General features: G+C 43.0%; 2 protein-coding genes and 2 long non-coding RNA genes across 6 annotated transcripts; 2 read left to right on the forward strand and 2 right to left on the reverse strand.

Annotated features, from left to right (window-relative positions):
• The first annotated feature begins 134 nt into the window (after positions 1 to 134).
• Positions 135 to 10,089, forward strand: HSPD1 (heat shock protein family D (Hsp60) member 1). Its single transcript, XM_039554671.1, has 12 exons — positions 135 to 242; positions 1,028 to 1,203; positions 3,983 to 4,235; positions 4,762 to 4,844; positions 5,437 to 5,532; positions 5,836 to 5,929; positions 6,338 to 6,506; positions 6,822 to 6,921; positions 7,761 to 8,006; positions 8,202 to 8,376; positions 8,973 to 9,151; positions 9,241 to 10,089. Exons 2-12 carry the CDS (start codon positions 1,030 to 1,032, stop codon positions 9,391 to 9,393), a joined length of 1,722 nt encoding a protein of 573 aa, XP_039410605.1. The 5' UTR covers positions 135 to 242; positions 1,028 to 1,029; the 3' UTR covers positions 9,394 to 10,089.
• Positions 2,652 to 3,989, reverse strand: LOC120410264. Its single transcript, XR_005602283.1, has 2 exons — positions 3,325 to 3,989; positions 2,652 to 3,169 (listed from the first exon to the last, which is right to left on the reverse strand). It is a non-coding gene; the product is annotated as an uncharacterized LOC120410264 (long non-coding RNA).
• Positions 9,795 to 22,049, reverse strand: COQ10B (coenzyme Q10B). 3 transcript variants are annotated; one of them, XM_039554673.1, is made up of 5 exons: positions 21,866 to 22,042; positions 18,355 to 18,501; positions 16,709 to 16,901; positions 14,525 to 14,626; positions 9,795 to 11,981 (listed from the first exon to the last, which is right to left on the reverse strand). In XM_039554673.1, exons 1-5 carry the CDS (start codon positions 22,009 to 22,011, stop codon positions 11,814 to 11,816), a joined length of 756 nt encoding a protein of 251 aa, XP_039410607.1. In that variant the 5' UTR covers positions 22,012 to 22,042; the 3' UTR covers positions 9,795 to 11,813. The 3 variants fall into 3 exon arrangements, with proteins under 3 accessions (XP_039410607.1, XP_039410608.1, XP_039410609.1); XM_039554675.1 differs by lacking the exon at positions 9,795 to 11,981 and adding an exon at positions 12,327 to 13,384 and having other exon boundaries at positions 21,866 to 22,049; XM_039554674.1 differs by lacking the exon at positions 18,355 to 18,501 and having other exon boundaries at positions 21,866 to 22,038.
• LOC120410263 lies at positions 12,070 to 14,106 on the forward strand. The gene is made up of 2 exons (XR_005602282.1): positions 12,070 to 12,387; positions 13,165 to 14,106. It is a non-coding gene; the product is annotated as an uncharacterized LOC120410263 (long non-coding RNA).
• Positions 22,050 to 24,071: the final 2,022 nt, after the last annotated feature.

Genomic DNA, 24,071 nt, shown 5'->3' on the forward strand with positions numbered 1-24,071 from the left:
GTTCATGCTGCAGCCCGCGGCGCATGTGCAGTTGTGGCTGGCGGCCCCAGTGCTGCAGGCGGGCTGTGGGCGGGCGCGGAGGCCATGCTGGTTCCGGGGCCGGGAGGCCGGAGCCGCACATGGGCCGGCGGCGGCGCGGGGGCGGGGCCGAGGCGGTGAGTGCCGAGCGCCGCCCGCCGCCGCCGCGCCAGACGTGCCCCGCGAGTCCGCAGAGCCGCGGTGCTGCTCCCGCGCTGCCGCAGGTGAGCGGGAATGTGGCCAGGGCGCCGGACCCGCGTCCCTCTTCCCGGCCTGGGGAGGGTATGGCGGCCCTACCCCGGCGGCCGCGGTTACCGCGAGGGCCCCGCGCCGGGAGCGGCTGGGCCCGAGCGGCGGGAGCGGGGGGCGGCCGTGATGCAGGCGTTGCGCCCGGGTGGCGGGAGCGGGGCCCACACCTTCCTGCGGGTGGCGGCGGCGCGGCGGGCCTGGCGGGGGGTGGCGGCGAGGGGCGGGCGGCACTGACCTTGCTGCGCGTGTCCTGGTGCAGCGGCCATGTGGCCGCGGGGCCCGGCCCGGCTTGGGAGCCCCGGCGGGCCCGGGGTGGCGGCCACGGCCCTGCCTCTCTCCTCTCTGCCCTTGATGGTGTAGGGGGATGCGGGAGCCTTGCCTGCGCTCGTCTCGGCACGGCCTCCCTGCTGCAGCCGCGGCGGGCGCGGCCCCCGCGCTGAGCACATGGAGCCCCGGGCGCTCCGCGGTGCCCTCGCCGTGTCCTGCCCCGCTCCTGGGGAAGGCTCGGCGGGAGGAGCTCGGAGCTGCTGGAGGCCGCGCAGGGAGGAGCTGCTGCCGCGCGGATCTCGGCGTGAGGTTCGGAGATACCCAGCCCCGGTACTTGGAGTTCCTTGTGTATCTCGATTTCAGCCAGTCGAAAAATTAACGATTCATCATGCTTGCTTTACTTCCTGAATCTGTTTCTCCCCTTTTCCTGTAGAAGTAGCTGTGCAAAGCCATAATACTTTTCTTTTTGTCTGCGTTTGTTTTAATATTTTAGACATGCTCCGTTTACCTACAGTACTCCGTCAGATAAGACCAGTGTCCAGAGCACTCGCCCCCCATCTAACACGAGCCTATGCAAAAGATGTGAAGTTCGGAGCAGACGCGAGAGCTCTGATGCTGCAAGGAGTAGATCTTTTAGCAGATGCTGTAGCTGTCACCATGGGGCCAAAGGTAACGGAAGATACGGCCTTTTATGTTAGCACAGACCTGGCTGAAAATAACAGAACAGTTGTTGGGTTTCTCTCGGTGAAACTGCACGATTGTGTTTGCAGAACTGTAACGCAAAGGGGTAGGGGCACGGACAGGCTATTGCAAGCAGATGAAGTCTCATGTTTGTCACCAGAAGTGTGATAGTAGTGCATGTGCTTTTCATAGTAACAAAGTAAAATTACTTGGATCCTGTGAAAGGTACAGTATATTTGTTTGAACCGTTTGAAGGTTAAGGAGAGGTGCATAATGTGTTACCAGCTCAGCTGATAACCTGTAACAGTGTAGTAGATAGTGTAACTGTCTCTGTCATGGGGTAGGTTAATTAGCATGTGGGTGGGTTGGCGTGGGTTTCTTATGGTGGGATTTTTTGTTAATTTTTTTTTTTTTTAACGTATTAACAAGGTAAAAGACATCCAAAGTGTAATGTTGAGTTTTCAATTGGCTGGTAAATATTACCAGCCTAAGTAAAATTCCATGGTAGTGGGATTCACTTGTGTTACACTATATTCTGTCTTGTAAGGGAGATCCATGTCTCTTGGAAAACCAGCTGTGGTATTCTGCATAGTCATGCAACGTGCAGTGGAGCTTGAATTGAGATTCCTCTTTTTGAGGAAGAGACACTGATTTTCTTGGGGCTGATATGAATATCTGTTCCCTGTAATAGTATGTACATGGTTGTACTTCTGAGGGCTGCTTGGCATCTGTAACATTAACTTATGTATTTCCTGCACGTTTTTAGTGCTCTATCTGTTTTATTCAAAGGCAAAAATGCCATAAGCTGAGCAGATGAAGGTTAAGGAACAATTATGTCAGCAAGCTGTGGCTACTTCCATAAAGGAACAAAGTTTAAGTGTAGTTAGTTAATTTAACTCTTGTTTTTTTGGACTACTTTGTGAATGCCTAAGCATGGTTCTAATGCACTGGCTAAAGGGCAGTCGCTGATGCAACTTCATGTAACCTTAGGGGATTTTTGTTTGTTATACTGTTCTCCACGTATTTGTAAAAATGGAGGGGTTGTACTGCAGTGCCTGATTCTGCTTCTGGCATTTTTAAGAAACATCACTCTGGTGAACAAATTTCCCTTTGGCATTGTTCTACATGTTAAGGAGCCCGGTTTGCAGTCTCGCACAATCTTTTGGTAGTGCTCCAGCACGTTGAACAGAACTAGTTTATGTGGAGCTCAGCTTCTCAATAGGCATGACCATTCCAAATTCCTGTGCAGTTACTGGTGGTGTTCCCTTCTTCAGGAACACAGATGTTTTTGCTGAGAGCAAGTCCTTCCTCTGATTTGTTATAGGAAGATCTTGTTGCACCCCTCTTCTCAGAGCCGCAAACCAAACATTTGGAATAAAACCATATCGAAATACAAACCAAAATTAAGCAAACTAGGAGACACTATACAAAGAACGTACTGGTACCATGTTCCTCCAGAGAGGAGTTTTCTTATTCTTGAATCGTTCTATATTTAGAAGTACAGGTGAAATAAGATAGTAGTAGGGAATGCATTATTTTGGAATAACTGGTCTGTGGCACAGAGGTAGATTTCTGTAAGCTCTTCCCCAGGTTCAGCCTGAGTAACTGAAGCTTAACCTTTCCTTGTGGTTCTTGGGGTGGTGGTGCTTCAGGAGCAGCGTGGCCTCGTGCCTGGCAGGCAGCCAGAGCTGGTTCAGTCTGAGGCAGATGTGTGTGGGCTCTGAGCAGGGGAGGGGCACAGGGCACAGTGTGCTGGGTGCTGCATGGGAATCCTTGCCTGGCTCGCCTGGCACGTGATCACACCCTGGGCTGGGAGAGCTCTGGCGGGAGCCAGCGGGGTCAGCTCTGAGCAGGACCTGGCAGATCCAGGTGAGGGGCCTTGTGCAGGGCCAGCTGGGAGAGATGGTGCTGAGGTGGGGTAGTTGCTCTCCCTTCCCTCTTCCAGCAGCTCCAGCTGTCAGGATAGTAGAGGAGTTTCAGGGCAGCATTAGACCAGAGGTGGCTCCATGCATTTCTGCTGCCTCCAGCTCAAACGGGAACGTGATTGTTTGGGGCAGCTATTCAGGCTATTGAATTCATCTATGAGCAACAATCTTCTTGTGCATTTACCTTGTGTTCCAGGCATGGTTCACAGTTTCCCATGTTAGCTGTGTCTGTCAGATAGAATAGTCCAGCTTTTCAGTTGGATCCAAGTGCGAACTAAGATGAGAAAAGCTCAGTAACTTGCAGTGTTTGAGAAATTATTATAAAACATTAACACAAATTTGATGTATTTTCAGTTCTCTTTGCTAATCACTAATGAGGTTTGCAAGTCTGCTTTTTTTTTTTCTTCCAGCACATGCAACAAATTGAGCTTTGTGTTACTTTTTTTTCCAATCACAAAGAATTTTTATTGTGATCTGATGGAAATTTTGGAAATTTAGTTCTTTGTGTTGCTCTACTATAATTTTGGGGTAAAGCACTAGCATTAGAGGGAATCTTTTCAATTTTCTCTCTAAGGCTAGTCTGACTTAGTTGCAGACTGTGGTATTAAGCATTATAGCTGAGGAATGTAGCCTCATTCTGCGAAAGCACAAAGCTTTTGAGCCATTTTTCCAGTTTTGGAGAAGGTTGGTTATAATGTGTGTGCTTGAGAAGTCCCAGCTGAAAGCCCTGTGTAAGGTGTTCAGCTGTGGCCCTTCAAAAGGATCTTCATTTTTAGTTGAGCTCGTGAGAGTAACGTGCTGTGGGTTGGCTTTGATTTAAAATTTGTTCTTTGTCCCCCTAGGGAAGAACAGTTATTATTGAACAAAGCTGGGGAAGTCCCAAAGTGACAAAAGATGGTGTGACAGTAGCAAAGGCAATTGACTTGAAAGACAAATACAAAAACATTGGAGCCAAGTTAGTTCAAGATGTTGCCAATAATACCAACGAAGAAGCAGGAGATGGTACCACCACTGCAACAGTCCTTGCACGAGCTATTGCCAAGGAAGGCTTTGAGAAGATCAGCAAAGGAGCTAATCCAGTAGAAATCAGGAGGGGTAACTTTTTTTTTTTTCTGTTGTTTTTAAGATTTGATCATTGTCTATCAATTTCTATATCCTAACTTTGAGTTGTTTTCTATATGAAGAGCCACCAATAAAGGTTTACCTGAAGCAATGTTTAGAGAACACAATTGTTTTTCTTACATTGTGGACTCTGAACAATCATTAATTTTTCTAATCATTTTGCTGTTTTCCATGCAGCTAACTTACTTAATTTGTTGTAAGTGAACTCCAGTTAATGCCATTTCTGCATTTAATTAATATAATAGCCATATAAACAAATCTGACAAATTTCAATCATGGCAATATCTCACACCAATTTCAAAAAAACCTATCACTACATATCCAAATGACAGTATGGAACAAGAACTGTTTGGTTTTGAATGTGCAAACAATGAGTTTTTGCAGTGTGGACTTTTGTTAGAAAGGAAACCTTTTTGTTGTGGTGGGTGGGTGCTTGGTTTGTGTTTTCTGTGCTCTGTACCTTGTTTTGTTCACTCACAAGTGCTCTGTTCATCTTTAGGGGTGATGCTGGCAGTGGATGCCATCATAGCTGAACTGAAGAAGCTGTCAAAACCTGTTACAACTCCAGAAGAAATTGCACAGGTTAAAAAAACCACAGTAAAATGTAACTCCAGTTTAGGTAGCTGTTATTCAGAAAAAGTTTGGTGAGGTCAGGTTTAATGGAGTTAGGTTGTGTACATCTAACACTGGGTATTTTTCTTTATACACCAGAAGTATTTTGTCTTCAGTTGCACTGCTAGAAGCTAGTTCAGAAATGGGCAGATTTTTTAATCTTTCAAGTTTCATTCTAAAATGTGGTCGTAAAACATAAATTTGTGTCCTTGGGAAGAATTGATGGGAGCAAAGCTCTGTTGTGGATGGAGGTGATGGCAGAGTACTGAGGGTGTGGAGGATCTGCTGTGGGAGGTTCAGGTGTGTTGGTCTTCTTGGGTTATTTGTCCCTGTGCCTGGAGATGGCCTGGGTGTGAGCCCAGTGCAGGGAATCCGGCCCTGTGCTGCAGCTGCCCAAGAGCCTGAGCCCTTCTAACAGAGTCCTGGCTCCTGCTGTGAGTGTGCTGCAGTCGGCTGCCCTGCCTTGTCAGAAATGTGAGAATTGCAAGTGGTTATTCCGATTTTTTTATCGTGAGGGAACGCCTTGTGTTGGGAAATGAGATTAAATGTCTTACTCTTTCAGGTTGCCACAATATCAGCAAATGGAGATCAGGAAATTGGCAATATAATCTCTGATGCAATGAAGAAAGTTGGACGAAAAGGCGTGATCACTGTCAAGGTAAGAACTGGCCGACATTCAAAGTGCCAAGCGACTGTCTCTTCTCCTGTTAGGGCTGGCTTTTGCCACATGTGATGCTGCAGCTCACATTCCATAATTCCTACCATAACTCCTCCCCAGCTCATTTAGATCAGAGTTTGATCACTGTTCCCTCTTACATTCCTTCTATTTCGAAAAGAAGCACATGAAACTGATGTGGGATGCAGAGCCTTTCAGTCTGTTGTGCTAATATGTAAAACTGTACTTGTGCTTTTGGTAGCAAATGGGGGAATTTTTAATGCAGACTTTCTTGCATCTAAACAGGATGGAAAAACTCTAAACGATGAATTGGAAATCATTGAGGGTATGAAATTCGACAGAGGCTACATCTCTCCGTATTTTATTAATACAACTAAAGGTGAGTTAACAATAAGCCATGTCAAACACCTCCCAGTGGCTCTTGTCAGTTCCAAATAATGGCACCTGTTAAAGGCTTTACAGTCCCTTATGCTGTGTATCACAGCAAATAGAGTGGGGGGGGGGTCCTTCCCCATCAGAAAACTTGAACTTGGTAAAAGCTTGGAGTTTTGGGGGTTCTTTTTCTTTCTGTGCTAAGTGTGGACAGTGTTCATGTGAACATTAGGCTGGCCTTGCAACACAGCAGAACAATGTAGAATTGAGTGTGGAGTCTTGGAGAAAACAAGTTGTCTCTTTTTAATGCAGTTGAAAAGTGCAACCGTTGCTCCAAAGCAGCTGCTTAAGTTAAAAGAATGCTTGATATGCTTGTGTAATGGAATTGTTCAGATAATGCATGTTGTTTCTGCAGGGCAGAAATGTGAATTCCAGGACGCTTATGTTTTAATCAGTGAAAAGAAAATTTCTAGTGTACAGTCCATAGTTCCAGCTCTTGAAATTGCCAATGCCAACCGCAAACCTTTGGTCATCATTGCTGAAGATGTTGATGGAGAAGCCCTCAGCACTCTAGTCTTGAACAGGTGAGGCTTAAAATCCATTCTTTTCTACAAATACTGCTTTTTTTAATTTCCGTCCTTTTAAAGGAATACATACAAAAGCACGTTTGATTTTTCTTTGGTGTAAGGCTGTTTGTTTCCTATCTGTGCCAAAGAAACAGCAGCTTTTAATGTCACTATACTTTGCATCAACTCAGACAGAACCTCAGCTGTGTCCTACCTACCTTTTTGAGCAAAACCACCTCAGCTCGTGATGGTCTCTGTTTGCTTGCCTGTTAGAGCTGTACTGAAATAATTTGGCTTAGTAATTAGACTCATTCTCTGAATTTTTCTCTTTAGACTAAAGGTTGGCCTTCAGGTTGTTGCTGTAAAAGCCCCAGGTTTTGGTGACAACAGGAAAAACCAACTTAAGGACATGGCAATTGCTACTGGTGGTGCTGTAAGTTACTATGTTTTAAGTGGCTTTTTGGTCCAAGGAATGTTAATGCTTTTTAAGGAGGAAAATAATGTGCATTTTTAGGTTCCTGGCTTGTATTTGCTGGATTGCAGGCTGTGCTCTGTTCTTTCAAAAATGCAACAGTAACTGATGTTTGAATCTTCCTGTTTTTTTAAAATGCAGACACTGATAATTGCTGTGTAATGCAGTCCTGGCCAACCATGAGTGATACGTCCTTGTAACTGACTGAAGTCACATGTGATTTCCTTGCAGGATTTAGGTTAAGGGGAAGGAGGAACTCCAAGGCAATTGCTGCCTTTATAAAACTGATTGTTTCACAATTGCCTGGACCCAGATGTGTCAAATATAATTATTTAAAATGTTTGGAATGGACTGAATGAGTTTTCTTAGTACTAAACTTTGCATATAATTAATGCACTGATTGATGTCCCTTTATGCTGCCCTTTTTTAATATGCACTTCAAAATCATAGCATGATATTGGGACCCAGAGCAGGCTGTTGAAGTAAAACTTCATGTTTAAGCTAAGGGCAGCACAGAGTAACAAACCAGCAAACTGTTCTAAAGTCAGTGAAGTGTCAGTATCTGTAACTTCTCAAAAATACAAGGAGATGACCGTGACAGGACCCAAGGAAACACCATGAAACTGTCAGGGGAGGTTTAGGTTGGGTATCAGGAAGACATTCTTCACCCAGAGGGTGGAACTGCAGTAAGGTGGTTATTTTGCACCATTAGCCTGCTGTATGTGTTTGTGTGTCTGTAGATAAAAAAACTGATGTATGGGAAACCTGTGAATTCCAACTTTTCACATAATTTCTTTCAGGTGTTTGGAGAAGAGGGTTTGAACCTAAATGTGGAAGATATTCAGCCTCATGACTTTGGTAAAGTTGGAGAGGTCATTGTGACAAAAGATGACACCATGCTCCTTAAGGGGAAGGGTGAAAAGGCTCAGATTGAAAAACGCATTCAAGAAATAATCGAACAGCTAGAGGTTACCACCAGTGAATATGAAAAAGAGAAACTGAATGAGCGGTTGGCCAAACTCTCTGATGGAGTAGCAGTATTGAAGGTATTAAGAACTTGATGAGCTAAAGCTGGGCTTAGGCTTCTTGAGTGCTGAGGTACAGAAGAAGACTGCCAGTATGGGAGAGGGTGGGTTGGCTTTCTGGCACTTCTTAGGCATTGGCTACTTAATTTGGTGGCAGCAGTGCTGTCCCACCTGGGCTCCTGGTGCGGGCCTTGATGTGTGTCTTGCTGCTCGCAGGTGGGTGGCACGAGCGACGTTGAAGTGAACGAGAAGAAGGACCGGGTCACCGACGCCCTGAACGCCACCCGTGCGGCCGTGGAGGAAGGCATCGTCCCAGGTGGTGGCTGTGCACTGCTGCGCTGCATCCCGGCCTTGGATGCCTTAACTCCAGCCAACGAGGATCAGAAAATTGGTAAGCAGATGACTTGAAGATGTGTGTTGAAGTGATAAAAGCAGACTTTCTCATGTCCCAAGGCTTTATCAGATGACATGCAGGTGGCTTTCAGTGCGTTTTTAGTTACTTGATCTCAGGAACCTCCCATTTCTTTTGTGTGGTGGTCTCTGCTTTTGGGTGGGAAGGAGCTTTTTCACTGCATCACTGACTGGACTGTGAAAGACCCAGCAGCAGTAAAGCAGCAGTATCCCAGCAAAGACTGGCGAATGCTTAGAGTTGGGAGCTGGCTCTTAAAGTTGTTGCAGACAGACACAATCCAATAATCCTCAAGAGACTGTGTGGAAAATCAGATGGAAGAAGGTTCTGTGTCATGTTACACATAAAGAGTAATAATACTCCTTACTACTTTCTGTGGAAGTAAAACTAAAATGTGCATGAATATCCTGCAGAGGTTTCATTTGTTGGTGAGTGTCAAGTAGCAGAGACCCTTTCCTCCTGGAACTGATAAAAATAGCTTATGCTCTTGCTCTGTATTGATCTCCAGCACAAAGGGCATTCCTTGGCAGTGGGAGCAGTGTATGCACACGGAGCTCCAACCATCCTGTTTCTTGCAGGCATTGAAATAATCAAGAGAACACTGAGAATCCCAGCAATGACTATTGCAAAGAATGCCGGTGTCGAAGGATCATTGATAGTTGAAAAAATCCTGCAGAGCCCATCAGAAGTTGGCTACGATGCAATGCTTGGGGACTTTGTAAATATGGTAGAAAAAGGAATCATAGACCCAACGAAGGTAACCTAAAGGTCTTAATTCTCAGCTTTGCTTCCTCCCACCTCCTGTGATGGTCAGCAGATTTTAAGTTGTTTCTTGCCTATTTTTAGGTTGTGAGAACTGCTCTGATGGACGCCGCAGGTGTTGCGTCTCTCCTGTCAACAGCAGAAGCAGTGGTGACTGAAGTTCCTAAAGAAGAAAAGGAGCCGGCAATGGGAGGAATGGGTGGGATGGGCGGAGGAATGGGAGGTGGCATGTTCTAATTCCTGGGATAGGGATGCATCATGAGCTGTGCTGTTGAAGACTGAACAGTTCTGACTTCAAAAACTTGAGCTATCAGTGTGAGAGGATGGATAGTGACTGAAGTGAGGCTGGTGTTGAAAAGAATCACTGTAACCATCAGTTACCGGATTTCATTTAACACACGTGTAATTGTTTACAGTCATTGTCCATGCCTACAGATAATTTATTTTGTATTTTTTGAATAAAGACATTTGTACATTCCTGATAACTGGGTGCAAGATCCATCTACCAAGGTCCTGATTTGAACTTAAATTAAGGCACTTGATATTCTATTTCAGAATTTCTTGGTGCTTGCCAGTACTAGGAAGAACTTGGAAGCCACTGTGCGTGAGACTAGACAATTGTGTACAAAGTAGGCAAATAGAGTTATGTGACCTTTATGTAATAAACTGCTCAAAAGTTACAAAATGTATCACCTTCTTCATCTGCACACAAAGCCATAGTTACGGGAGAGCCTGGACAGCCTGCTGCTGCTTCTAAGATTTAGTAGAAATTGACACTTATGCTTGAAAAAATGACAGGGCATTTCACTCCGAGAAACATTCCTTTGTCTAGAATGTTTCTCAGAAATGTAAGTGCTTTAATTTTGGTAAGAAATCTCTAAGCTGAACTGCACTACAGTTCTTTGAAATATTAAACAATGCTCTGAAAACAAGGCACGTGCACTGACTTTATTTTGCCCTTTCTTACCTGGTTGTATCACGTGCTGGAACAGGCCCAGTGTACCTTTCACGGTCCCGGGGGAAGGGAAGTGCCCTGAGGGTATCACACAGGTAAGTCTTTGCTAAGAAAGGGTTCTGGGGTTTTTAAATAGTTCCTTTGCTCAGGTGTAGTATGTGGTTACCTCCTCACCTTGAGCCTTCCATTCTTTCCTTGCTCCTTTTTGGTAAGGGGTGCAGCATTTAGTTACTTTGCAATAGAAGTGTTGCTATGCCCCTTCCCGTGTTCTTTGACCTGATACAGCCAGTAACATTGTGTAGAGTCTTCTGCTTTCCCACCTGCCGACTAATGGTGTTCCCAAACTTGTGTATGTTTATCTCTGATTGCCTCAACAATCAAAACTGCTTTACAACTTCTCAGTTCTGTAAAAATGACCTTAATCCAGCTGTTGCTTTCCCCAGCTTCCTGCCCTTAATAACTATCCTTCCACAGATGGGATGTGTGACATTCTAATTTTAAGTAAAATGGTTTGAAACTGTTTCAGGGCTGTCTTTATTCTGAAACATACCTTTCTATATTAATATGCTGTTCTGTAGTAACCATATGGATTACATACACTGCAGAGGAAGGACCAGCTTTGGCACCTCCCCTGAAGCTTCACCAAATTTAAGTAAGGAAATATGGTTATGCTGCCTTGCATTATGTAAGGATTTAGAATCTGCTCAAACCTATTCACTTGGTTTCTTCAGAGACTGGGAGGAGAATATTTCCAGAATAGAAGTACTGAATGTGTATTTAATCAAGATGGGCATTATCACAGTGGGCGTATGGTACTGAAAAACCTCAAAGAATAAGGTTTAGTGCTCTCTTGTATGATTTATAAGGACAGCGGGCCTTGGCTGTGCTTGTCTGCAGGAAGTGCAAGGCCTCTTGTTCCCTGCTTCCAGGGAGGACAGCACTAGTACCTGGTTCTCAAAGAGGTAACACTTGTTTTAAAGTGTACTGTTTGCATTAGATGAGGTGGAAGTAATTAAAGTGCAATGTGTAACGGGAGCAGTGGCAAGAGGCAAGTTCAGCCTGCCAAATGTACCACACATTCCAGACAGGTCCACTGGGAGGCACTGGCTATGGCTGAGACTGCTGCACTCAAATCACAGTACTCCTTATGCATACCCCTTGTGTTTCATCCCTGAAAATGGGAGGAGTTCTAGAGCCGCTGCTGGTCGCTCCAGGAGCAGCTGGAGACTCCTGACTTACCTTTGCCATTCATTTGAATTAAAGGAGCTACTCCTCAATGGTTGCCAAACTGTGCCATTCTCTGGGAAGCCAGTGCGTCAGTTGGTCTCTGCTTAGCCAGAGCTGGCTGAGTTGATGCTGTGCAGTTACATTCCCACAAAGTTGAGTTAATGTGTTACAGTGCTGAAAACCCCCATGAGCTTGGCTAAAGCAGAGCTTGGGCCATGATTGCAGGAGCCGTTTGGCATTAAACGGCAGCCTGAGATAGCCTGGCTTACAGGAGCTGCCAGGTGTCTGTTACTGATAAGGCTTTAAGCTGCACTTGATTGCAGCTTTGGAACATTCTCTATAGGTCTGGCTGAGCACGTGTGTTTGGTGCAGTGTACGATCACACCCACAGCTCAGATAAGAAACAGATGCCCCAAAGGCGGAGCACGGCACTTTGTACAAACAAGTTTATAGCTGAGGTTGTTACAGTTCCCCCTTACGTCTGATGAACTTCGTGCAGCATCAGCTCCCGAGGGATGCTGGTTTCTGGGCCGTGGAGTTTGGATGCTCTTCTTTCAAAGGCAGCAACCATCTGCTTTACAACTTCATCAAAAAATAGTGTAGCAAGTTTTGAGTGTAGAAGTGAACGAAATTCAAAAGAAATCTGTTTAAGGACATAAAATATAATTATTTTTCCTATATATATTCAGTTGTAAAATGCTGTTACAAATAGACAACTCTATTAAAGAATGTCCAGTGAAGGCTGCAGGTAAGTTGTAGGAGAACAGTTAAAACCGAGGAATAGCTGAATGTGGCTGAGAAGAAAACCCATATTCCTTGGTCTGAGGACTGTACCCCTGGGCTTTTCCATTAGAAGAATCCTTTCATTCAGTTCTCTGAAGTAGTCATTTACATTTGCCTAAACTGTCTTTAATAAATGATGCATGACAAAACAGGCTTGGGATAATGAAAAACTACTGACAAACGCTGTTATTTTGTACACAGAATTCACTTTGGGGGACAAAAGTTGTCTGAAGAAAGTCCTGCATGCCAAGACAGCAGACTAACAGGTAAGCTGGAGCATGCCCAAGAAACTTAAAAGCGGCTTGAAATAGTTACCTATTAAATGCCAATATTTTAAATCAGTCTTTCCTTATTACTGGCAGTAGTTATGGTAGGTTCAAACAAGCAGCGTAATGACTAAAACTACAAATTTGGTTTGTGTGTCAGATCTCCCACCTGAACAGCTCCCACTCCTAACCTGACAGGGGCAATCAATGAAATGGATTGGGATTTAAGTAATTTTTGTCATTCCAGAGAAATCAGTATATTTGATGCCACAAGGAGCAAATACAGCTTCTCCTCAATTCTTTATGAGCAATGCATGTTAACTGCAAAGCAGTAGCACAGGAGTAATTAAACAGCTTGGCCCATAAGCCAAGTGTAGCTTCATTTACATTTGCTTGACCTCAAGCATCAGTAAAATTAATGTGCCTCTTGCAAGTCTGAGAGCTGTCATTTAGGGCATGCAGGGTTCTGCAGAGCGGGGATAATGAGTGTGGCATCCTGCTCAGCAATTATGTAAATCTTGAGGTATGGTATACATTAATGAAGGTTGCAGGTGGTAAAAATGGTGGTGTGCTTCAGTCAATGAACCAAATCATTTCAGAGCTGAAACCAAACTAGGAAAGTTCCCTGCTGTTTGTGGATGTCTCCTGGAATCAGGCTGGCACAACAGGATACAGCAGCTTGTGGGAACCAGCATAGCCTGAGACTCAAATAACATTTTCTAAAGCAAACAAGCATTCTTGAAATCAAAGTTTTCTCTTGAATATCTGTAATTGCAGGGCCTGTTTTGAGGAGTTTGTTGTGAAATTCTTATCATCCTTGCCTGCATGTGCCTGCCAGCAGGGCAGTCACTGGCAGGGGTTAAGCTCAGCTGACTGCACTGGCTTCTGCTGCCTCACAACAGGGTAAGCAGTAAGATGTGTTGGTACTGTTCCCCCAAGAAAATGAAAATGTCCATATCCGGTTCAGTTTTGATTCCCTTTAACTGAAGTTCTTGACCTGAAATGTCAAAATGTGGCTTTAGTTTGGGGAGGTGTGGTGTTGTTTTCTCACCGAGCTTGTACTTAGATTGTAGGGTTTAAATAGTTCTTTAATTCAAGTTTTTTAACTGATTTATGGCTTGGGTTAAAAGACAGCTTATATATTAGTAGAAAGACCTGACACTTACTTGCCTAACGAAATACAAATAACATGCAAACAATTTAAAAATGTGGTTCTTTGAGTGCCTGTAGATTAATTTTTACTGTTGAACTGGATGAAGTGCAATACAGCAATAAGCTGGAAGTTAATAACCCAAGGAGGTTAATGTGCTAGTTTAAAAATACTCCACAAGCTTTCTTTTATTTACTGAGGATAATTTTCCAAGTAGAGTATTCCAGTAGATGGCAGCAGGATTAGCCCATCTCTGTGTACCTTTGCAGCCTGTTACAACCCCCAGCTCAATGCAACACCTACACTTTGTTGTAAAACGCAAGAAAAAAAATGTGATGGCAGACAAAACACACAACATGGAAAAGCAGTAACTCGAATGGAAAACAACCTGTCTGGGAGTGAGATCAGGCTAAATCAGGTACTGGATTTAAAGAGCAATAGTTTTGGGCTGCAGTGGTATCCCATCATGGAATAGAGAGACAGAAAAATCTATTACAATTCTATTAAAGAAAGAAGGAGTAAGGTTTAAAATACATGAACGAATAAAATTGGAAGACATGAAATTAAACTGACCAAACTGCCCCCCAAACAGGACAGATGGCAGAACATCAATTTTCTGGTACCAAGAACATTTAAGTTGTAGAGTAATTAAAGGAAATAGCAAAGCATATTTAGCATTTCTCCTGTATTTGACTGTCAAAAAACTTCAGTGTGTTTAGAACTGTAGGGTGAGAGGTGCCTGTCCTAGACTGTTTCGTGATACCTGGGCACCTCACAGAAGGTTGCTGTCTCTAAAGGACACCAAAGTGGTTTCCAGCAGTAAAGTTTGCAAAATATTTTTTGGACAGAATTAACTAAAACTAACTTGTTTTCTGTGTATATGTGCTTAAAGAAATAGTACAGGCATTTTAAAAAGCCTCCTCAGTTGAAGATAAGTGTTTCTATGTGCTGCTCCTAGCACGTGGTAGTTTTAATTACCATACTTACTGAAAAATCCAATGTACACGTCCTTGGATAACCAGGGATACCTGGGCTCAAACGCCACACTGTTTCCAAGTGATTAAAGAGTTTTCCATCTGTGCATGATGCCTAAAATAAAATTTAAAAAAATCAAGCTACAATTAGGCTTTTACAAATGTGACAAACAGGTATTACTGAACTTGTGTTTGCATTTTGCTAAATAGTGATGGTCATGGCATAGTTAAAGCTGTTCTTACAGCACAGGCAGCGTGAGCTCCTGTATGCACAGTGTCAATTATGGCAAAATAACTGAAGTCCTTTCAAGGGAGAGGAAACATTTGTGTGTTGAGTGTCACAGAACAGATCTGTGGCATGATGCATAGAACATGCAAATACACAACCTCAGCTGGCTTGGAATTTGTAGAGAACATTTCTGTAACTGGGTTTTTTTTTTTTAACAAGTTCTTATTGTTACCCCAAGCAGCTCTGCTCCAACAGAGTGCCCCCAGGGAATAGGTGTTGCTTGGGCTGAAAAGCTGTGGTAAGGTGACTCATCTCAAAGACTAATCACCAACACAAAAACACCTACATTTTTCTTTCCAGGAATGAGAAAATGCATGGCCTTGCTACTTCTACATCAGAAAGGGAAAGAGTAGAAGGAAGATTAAACACAAAGAGTTGGGCCTGCTCTTTCCTACTGCTGTCAAAATGGCAGGAAAAATAGGAAAACTGCCGCTGTGTCCCCCTTCCTCCCAGTCTTAAAAGCAGCAAACTCACTCCATGCTTTCCCCCTCAGCAAAAACTGCTGTTAACAATCTGATTTTTCCATTGTTTAAGCCCCAGACAAAGGAAAAATTTTAAGCAACAAACCCATTCCCATTTTGTGCCTGACCACTGTGCAAGATGCCTTTGCCTGGAGTTACTCGAGAGGAGAGTGAAATAGTCCAAGCTAGAAATGTTCCTGCAGTTCTGTGGACATAATGTAAACCTCTAGGAAAAGTAACTGCAGCAGAGAAAAGGCTAATGAGTCTCGGGGGAGGAAATCTGAAGAAATGGTTTTCCTCACCACTTTTGTAGGGTTTTTTTCTGAGACAAGAATGCTTATTTTGAGTGAATTAAGTGGGAAAAAGAGGTGGTAAGCCAATCTGATAGCTATATGAAAGAAAAAGACCTGTCTTGTCAGGGAACAGTAGAAAAGGAAAGCTCTCAGCATGTAAAGCACAGATTTTCCATTATAGCTACTCGACTTTTTTTAATAAAGGGAGAAAAATCTTTTTTCTTTCCAGAATCAATAAGGATATTGAATAAAGGCACTTTGCATATCCCTTTTCCAATTTACAACTCCCCTGTACTTCAGAAACTCATTTTCTGTTAAGTGTCTCTTATTAGGAAGCCTAGAAAAGAATAGTGAAATAGAATTTTCAAACAATTATATTGAACAGCAATCAACTGCTATAATTTCCAGTAATTATTCCAAACCAATCAGGATCTGCCAGGGGAGAGGCAGTTTTGCTATAAGGAATCTGTCCTGAGCCATTCTTTACTAAAACAGATTTGAACATATAAGGCAAACAAATAAGGCATCATTTAAAATGTCTTCCTTGACACTTTTCTACTTTTCTCTTAATTATGGCTCTTGAAAAGCTGAAAGGAGAAATACAACTGCTTCTCTTCTGAACAAATTAATTGTAAAAAAATTGACTTTTAATCCACACTTCTGTCTTCTCATCAATATACTGAATAACAATCTCTTCAGCACATCCTACACTTAAGGCTTTTCATATTAACTAGTTAAAATTTTGAGAAGAAAAGTAATGACAGATAGCAACTTTGTTAAGGCATCAGAAGCTAGAGTTGTCAGATAACTTTTAACTGAGTACTAATTTTGCATTTAGAGAGGCTTGGACAAAATTATTTAAAAAAAAGCAAAAAAAGTTATATCTTCATTTAATAGCTGCCAGCTTCTCCAGCAAAGGCAAATTAAAAAGCAATTCCCTTTCCTCCCTCACATGGCAGGTTATATTTTAAAACACATTCAAATTCTCCCCAGTTTATCTAAAGTCTTTAAAGAAATGCAACACAAGTTTTGAGCCACACAAAGAACTTCCAGCATCGATTTTGTTTTGAAGCAAGATGTTCCCAGAATATTCAAATTTCAACAAACAAAAGTTAAGGAAAATTATGGTTAGGAACAAAAAAAAATGCAATTACCTTAACTAAATGTGGTCTCACTAGGGTTACAATTGATGTGTATCTCTCTACTACAGGAGGGAATCCTATTTCTAGCTGTGCTTTGCAGTACCCAGAGCGCTTCGAGAGTATGTCTGACTTTTTACACCAGGGAACAAAGAGTTTGTAATTCTCCACAACGGCAACAACTTCATACATTTCCTGCATGGAATACCTGGAAACAGACACACGTACATTACAGTTACAAAGTATTTTAACTTCAAATTCAGTATTTAAAAAGTTTCAAAGATGGTGTACATGGCATAGACAGTTCAAAGGTGGACACAGTCACTGCCCCTGATTTTGGAAATTGAAAATGCAGCTTTGATAATTAAGAGGAAAGAAAAGTAATTGCTGGTAATTGCTTTTGCATAAAGAAGCAAAATATCCCATACCATCCAGCAGTACCATTAGTGAACAATGAACCTAGTGCCTGCTACTTTCTGCAATATCAGGTAAATATGCATACATTTCAAATGGAAACATTTTTTTTGCAGCAAGCTGTGTCTTCACTTAAGCAGATCGTGGACATTCCACACAAAAAAAATAAAAATCCACACTTCATGGCTCCCAAGACAAGGTGTACCAAAACTCAAGTACTATATTTCATAAGGTTTAAACAGAGGAGCACTACCTTCCGTAATTTAGGCCAAGTGAAAAAAGTTAATTAAAAACCAGATGCAATGGAAAAACCTTCCAGCATCACAGAATGGTTGAGGTTGGAAGGGACCTCTGGACCTCATCTTGTCCAACACCCCTGCTCAAGCAGGATCTTGAAATCAGATGAAACAATATTAAGGCAACATTTTAGTTGATTCTGCTGTAACGTGGCAAAGTATTAGATAGCTGTGGTTTTTAATGTTTCATTCTGACTCTGAAACAGATGGGATTAAGCATGTGCTTAATTTCCTTTAAAATGAAGCATATGTTCAACAGTACTCAGCAGTGAGGGCTATTGGACAAAGGCCCTTTTTAAGTGACTAGGCAAGATCTGTTACAGTTCAAGAAGTATCACAAAAAGGAATGTTAAGTATAGTCAAAAAATATGCTAATAAACAGTTCATACTGTTGTGGACCAGAGACTGGGGGCAGATCCCAGTATCATTAAATGAACTGGGATTTTCCCACTAGCTCTAAGGCAAAAAAGTTTTCAAAATCTTTTTCTGTATCTAAGTTTCTTCATCACATAACTGATTCCACTCCTTCCTTAAAAGAAAGAAGAAAATCTTGATAAGTATAACATAATGTAAGTGCAAACATTAGCATGTATTTGGGAGAGAATGGAACAGAGTTTTCACACCTGTTGGTTTATTCATATTTTACTAGGTGAAATTACAGTGTATTACTCCATTTCAAGGTTGGTTTTGTTTCATTATGGAATAGAACAGTTATTTCTGCTGTTTGTTGCTATGGGCCAAGGGCTTTGGGTAGGAACTCTTTTTATACTCAGTTTCAGACTGGTGAACCTGATCTCTACAAACTCCTTTCTAAGCTCCAGCTGGGCAAAGTCACAGCAACATGGGTCTTCAGGGATACTCAATCTTTTGAACTACTAGTGTTTTGGATTAAGTACAGTAAATACAAAATCAATAAGCATTTAAAGTCTCTTTCCACAGTTTTATACCAACCCTATAATTCTTCTTTCAGAATATTCTTTTCTTTTATTTATTAGTGGTGCAGCAACATTGAAGAAATTTCTTGAAAAAGTATGGCTCATTACAGGTACTTGCAAAGGAGAGGTTCTGGTCATCAGAATACCACAAGAAACCAAGTGCCTGAAACAGGGGAAATGCTTTTAGATGTGCTTCATATCAGCAAAATAAATAACAGTGCATTCAGGTAAGACAGTCTCTTGTAAAACATTACAGAAAACATCAGCCAGATGGAAAAATGAAGGCTCGTAACAATACACAAACTGCCAAAAACACAAGGGGCACCTTTTTTTTTCACTTCAGAGAAACTAAAAATAGCCCCCAGTCATGACAAAAGTAACTGGCAGCATGAACTACAAAGGGCCTCATTAACCACTGGCTTCATGGCAGCTTGAGTTCACGTTCAAGTCTCACATGCACTTACTTTGCAGAACAGGCTTTATTAATAGCAACATCAAGGCATAGTTTGCAATACTTTACCCTTTTGGAATACACAAAGTAGAGAAGGTTTCACTTGGAGACAGAAAGCTGAACTCTGCTATAATCCCTCTGCTGCCACTCTTCTCTTAAAAGGACAATTTCATTTTGAAAGTCCTTTCAGAAGGTGCTTTGTTTACCCAGCTTTCAACACTTCCTTCAGAAAATATCACCAGAACCTTGGACACAGTGTTTTTATAAGTAAAACTTAACAAATTACCTTTCAAAGTACTAGCAATTCTAAGATTGGGCCTCAGGGTTCTCTGTGAACATCTACACTAAAATCTAACAAATATTCATTGTGTTTAACAGCTCTGCTAAATTATTGATTTTGCTCAGATCAAGTCAGTCAAAATGCAAAATGCTGCCTCAAAAGCTCTGTATTTTGGCACCAGGAAAGTAAAAATGCCACCATTTGCCTTCAGTGACTCTACAAACATAAGCTAAAGAGTAACCCAGGTCTTTTACTGATCTTCCTCCAATTATACAATCATGAGTATACTTCTGGATTCGCATGGGTAAAAATGGAGCCAATCTCTTCTACTTAGAACTAGGCTTCTTTGGAGTTTGGTTGGTTGTTTTGTTGTTTTTTTTAAACAAAATGAACAGGTAGATGCCTTTTTTCTTTGTTTACCAAGCACCAAATCAGTCAGCAAATTAGTTACCAATTTTGAATTAAATTGAATTCATTAAAATTAACAATATGTTCTTTAAAAATCAACGTAATTTAGAATTCTGAAGAAATACAGTAGTTACCCATGACTGAGTACATCAGCTCATATGGTCACTGTATTAGGAGACAGGTAAAGAATAAATTGATATTGAGTTTAGAGGAAAATAATCATCATTAGCAACTGGTTAGAAACAATCTGTACAAACTTTTTAAAAAACAACTGTGGAACTGGGATATGAAGCATGATGACTGACAACACATTGTAATCATTGCAGTTGAAAAGAAACTAAGATGGGACAGAAGTATTGTGTCAAAATGGAGAAAGTATAAGTCCACTTTAAAAGCCTTTAGACGTCTCTGCAAATATTTGTAACAGTATCTCAAGGGATGTGGACAAAATCTGTTTTTTTCCAGACAGACTGTTCAAGACTGTTAAGGAAAAGCTTTGACAGGAATGCTGGAAGGGTGCCAGTACCATTGTAGCTGCCTCAACCAGATTCACAGAAGGTGTTCAAATGTTTGGATCTCATTCTGCAGAGCTGACTTAAATTCCTTTATCTGGGGCTATGTACAGGACACAGTCCAAACCAGTCACCAGGGTTTGTCTCTCGGTTTGTTTTTTACTGTAATGCTGTGCCAGTATTGTTTCATGCAGTTTTATCTAAACCTGTTTCAGCCACAAGACTGAAAAACAATCCCAACAAATAAACTCTCAGCTGCTGAAAGACATTGTCCTTTTCACAAATGCAGTGCCATTCGAGGAAGGCAAGGTTAAGAGGTTATAATGCTAACAAGTATGGTGATACTCCCAATTTTATCTGAAGAACAGATGCTGTGAGAATGTGCTGGGCTAGGTCCCAGTTCAGGAAAGCAGATCTCTTTATGAAATCCCTTGGTTTCCATGGACTGTCAGACATTTTTGTGAACCTGACCTGGGCCACTGAAGAAAAGCCAAGTCCATGCTAGAATTCAGACACACCTGCCACCTCTGTACTTATCCTCTGCCTGTGACAGAACCATCTCCACTCACTCCTGCCACTCACTGCTTTCTCCCTAAGCACTTGAGGACGGGTCACAGTACCAGCCAACTCCCATGACCTGAAAAGGAAGCATTTCTGGTGTATGACATGCACGTGTAAGTGATCTATATTCAGTGATTATTTTTTTAAAATAACAGCAGAATTTTCTAAGCCTGAAGATTACCATTTTTGAAAAAACGTCTCTCTTAACTCCTCAGTGTAAAGACTGAAATTAGTGCCAGGAGCATGCCAGGGCAATTATATTTATTGTACCCCAACTGACACTTTCATCAGGTTAGTGATACCTGATTTTATGGTCTGTGAGTTGATCCCATTCAAATTCTTTTCCAACAGCTGTTCGTATCCCAAAAAAATGAGTGTACCATCAAGTGTCCTCATTAGCATTTCAGTCTGATTAAGCACACGAGACTAATTTACCACCTGAGCCCTTGAAGCTTGCTACTGAGCACAGTGAGGTTCTGCCGGGCTGGCAGCAGGTACAGAGTGCACTTCGGGGACAGCTGCAGGAGTGAAGCATCCCCAGCTCCAAGGCTTACAAGTAACACAGCACTGGGTTTGATCCAGCTTGTGCTTGCCTAAAAACAGCTGCTAAGATCCTTGCAGCTTCCATGAGAAACATTTTTAAACTTAGTTTGCAAGCAGTTACTTAATGGGTTTCATTATACCAAACACCTTCCCAGCAATTGATTTTGCCCCGGAGACTCTAATAAACTGCTCTTGAAAACATCAATTTTATTTACCAGGACTGAATGAATTTAATATTGCAAACAGAACCCTAAGATTATCCCACAAAGGATATATAGTAAAAAACGTGGTCCAGTGTTACGTTATACCACTGCACAGTTAACAGTTTTGTCAAATGACTGCCTGAAATTTGACATCATGAACTAATCTCTATTCCACTTTTTGACAGTTTTTACGAGGACGAAAGAGTTTGGTAAAGAAACACAGCAGCACTGCCCTAACAGTGGTAACAGGTGAACCTTTTCTTTTATACTGATTTTCAAATCGCTCTCTCTCTCATCTGCTTGCTCTTTTTTTTTTCAGTTCTAAGGTTAACTCTTCCCCAAAGCATATTGTTTTTCTCAAGCTGGTGCAGCCAGCCTTACAAATGCTCAGGTGAGAAGGAACGTGTTGCGTTACATGAAGGGAAAATAACCGGGCGCTTCCTCAGTTTTTAATTCTTTTGACAGATCACAACTCTACCACTGGCTTGGGCAAAGAAGAGGCGAGTTTCTAACCAGGAAACCGGCCCGTCTCTGTCACGCTCGCGGTCACCGCGCCTCGCCCCGCGTACCTGGCGGCGGCCCCTCGGGCCAGCGCCCTGCCCAGCGCCGCGCCGCTGCGCCACATCCCGCTCCGCCACATCCCGCTCCGCCACATCCCGCTCCGCCACATCCCGCTCCGCCACATGCCGCTCCGCCACATCCCGCTGCGCCACATCCCGCCCGCGCCGCTCGCCGCCTGTGGCCCTGGCGCGGGGCCGGCCCGCCCCGGCTGCGGGGGCGCGCGGTCACGGGACAGCGCGCGCGGCCGCGGCGCTCTGCCTGATTGGCCCGGCAGCGCGCGAGCCCCGCGCGCGGCCATAATTGGCCTTCTGCGCGGGGGCGCCCCCACCGAGCGGCGGGAGCGGCTGCGGTGTCGGCCCCGTGTTCGGCCCCGTGTCCCCCCCCGCCCCGTGTCCCCCCGCCCCGTGTCCCCCCGCCCCGTGTCCCCCCGCCCCGTGTCCGGCCCCGTGTCCCCCCCCGTGTCCCCCCCCCGTGTCCCGCCCGTGTCCCGCCCCGTGTCCCGCCGCCCCGTGTCCGGCCCGTGTCCCCCCCCCCCCCCGTGTCCCCCCCGTGTCCCCCCCCGTGTCCCGCCCCGTGTCCCGCAGAGCGCCTGACCCGGGGGCTCCGCGTGAGGAGTCGCTGGTGCGCGCCCCGCTTTTGCTCGGTGCGTGCGCAGGGTTACGGTCAGCAGCAATCACAGAGCGCCGTTCGAGCACAAGCTGAAACAAAGAACTTACTACTTAACGCTCTCTCGTGATTCACCTTTCAGATACAGGCTCCCTCAAGGAATCCGTGTTTTACAGTTACACTGCGATCGGAGACCTACTGTTTAAATACAACTCAACACACATTTCATATTTTGTATAATATGTGTTACACATAAATTGTTAAAAGGTAAGACTGCAAAATCTATTTCCATAAAATAGTTTGGGTTGGCTTTTTTTTTTTTTTTTTTTTTTTTTTTTTTTTTTTTTTTTTTTTTTTTTTGTACCAGGTATAGTCTTGACTGGGAATCTTGAACTAAGACTAGTATTTTTACGTCCTGAATTTGAATTGTGTCTGGGCTGTATGCAGTAGAAAACGAGCCTGGGTACATTGCCAGCAATGTGCCTTCAACTACGGGAGGAACCCCTTCCCACGCATTTAAATGCAACTAGAATTTTACACTCAGTGTAAATGAAGCAGTTTTAGTTCAAGCTGCTGAATGCATTAAGAAGTGAGAAGATTTCTGGACAGAAACAACAGTTCAATTATATAAGCCTACAACAACATCCTCTTCAGAAAATTGATCCTTTTTAATTATCCCAACGTCCTTGCCATTAGCAAAACCACTCGTTATTAAATAAGCACACAACCAATTTGGATGACAGAGATTAAATGAAGCAGCTTTTATTTACCACCTCAGGGTATGGTGTTTCTCAGATAAGCTGTCCTGCAGCATGTTTCTATTAACTTGTTGAAAAACAGAAATAAGTAAAAACCCATGTTCTCCAGTGCAGGTGAAAAACAAACTGCAAAGCCAGAAATACAAACAAAACCCCAATCCTACCTTGTCACCCTCTCCTCTAACCCTTATTACTAAACCTCCTCTGTGTGTTTTGCAACTTCCATGAGTGCTGCTGTTGTTTGCTGGATTCTGTGCCTGGGAATGTGTTCTGTGTCTGTCATTCTAGTTTGCTCTATGGATTAGGAAAGACTGATGTCTCTCAGTGTTTAGAATAACTGAAGAGTCAGGTGTTGAGAAGTCTGAGCTGATGGATGTCTAAGGCATTTTGAGGGGTTTTTGCCTTTTTTGTTTTCTCTTGGTAGGCTCAGGATTAAAGTCCTTAAACCTTGCTTGATATCTGTTGCTGGAAGAGAAAGTTGCATTTACTATCTTTGACAGGAGGAGTGGCCCAAATTAATCCTTAACACCAGAGGGATGCAAAAAATTTCTGATACACTAGAAAGAGATGTACTGTATGACCACACAGGGGTTTTTTTCTAAATGCTACTTGTTGTAACACTACTATCATTAGGTTAGGTTTAAATTTTGATTATGAGGTTTATACTATTAAAAACAATTAAGAATTTTAAGGACATCTTTCAGTGGGCAGAGAGTCAATATTCCATGAGGAGAGCATTTCCCCGTGTAAAAAAAAGCTATTTTTTATTCAGCTCTATTCCTACAGATGACTGAAAAGAGTAGCTGGTTTAGAATGTTCCTTGGGCAGCCAGAGATATGCTGAGGAAAGC

Source organism: Corvus cornix, chromosome 7, assembly GCF_000738735.6.
Source record: "Corvus cornix cornix isolate S_Up_H32 chromosome 7, ASM73873v5, whole genome shotgun sequence".
In the NCBI taxonomy this organism is placed as follows: Eukaryota; Metazoa; Chordata; class Aves; order Passeriformes; family Corvidae; genus Corvus; species Corvus cornix.

What these genes read in the sequence shown, in the direction of transcription:
- COQ10B (XM_039554673.1), bottom strand. Translation starts at nt 22,011, where the DNA reads ATGTGGCGCAGCGGGATGTGGCGGAGCGGCATGTGGCGGAGCGGGATG. An exon ending in GCCCGAGGGGCCGCCGCCAG is followed by an intron (nt 18,502 to 21,865) that starts GTACGCGGGGCG and finishes CCCCTGTTTCAG; the next exon opens with GCACTTGGTTTCTTGTGGTA. An exon ending in TCTGAAAGAAGAATTATAGG is followed by an intron (nt 16,902 to 18,354) that starts GTTGGTATAAAA and finishes GTCTGTTTCCAG; the next exon opens with GTATTCCATGCAGGAAATGT.
- HSPD1 (XM_039554671.1), top strand. Translation starts at nt 1,030, where the DNA reads ATGCTCCGTTTACCTACAGTACTCCGTCAGATAAGACCAGTGTCCAGA. An exon ending in AAGGCGTGATCACTGTCAAG is followed by an intron (nt 5,533 to 5,835) that starts GTAAGAACTGGC and finishes GCATCTAAACAG; the next exon opens with GATGGAAAAACTCTAAACGA. An exon ending in CAATTGCTACTGGTGGTGCT is followed by an intron (nt 6,922 to 7,760) that starts GTAAGTTACTAT and finishes AATTTCTTTCAG; the next exon opens with GTGTTTGGAGAAGAGGGTTT.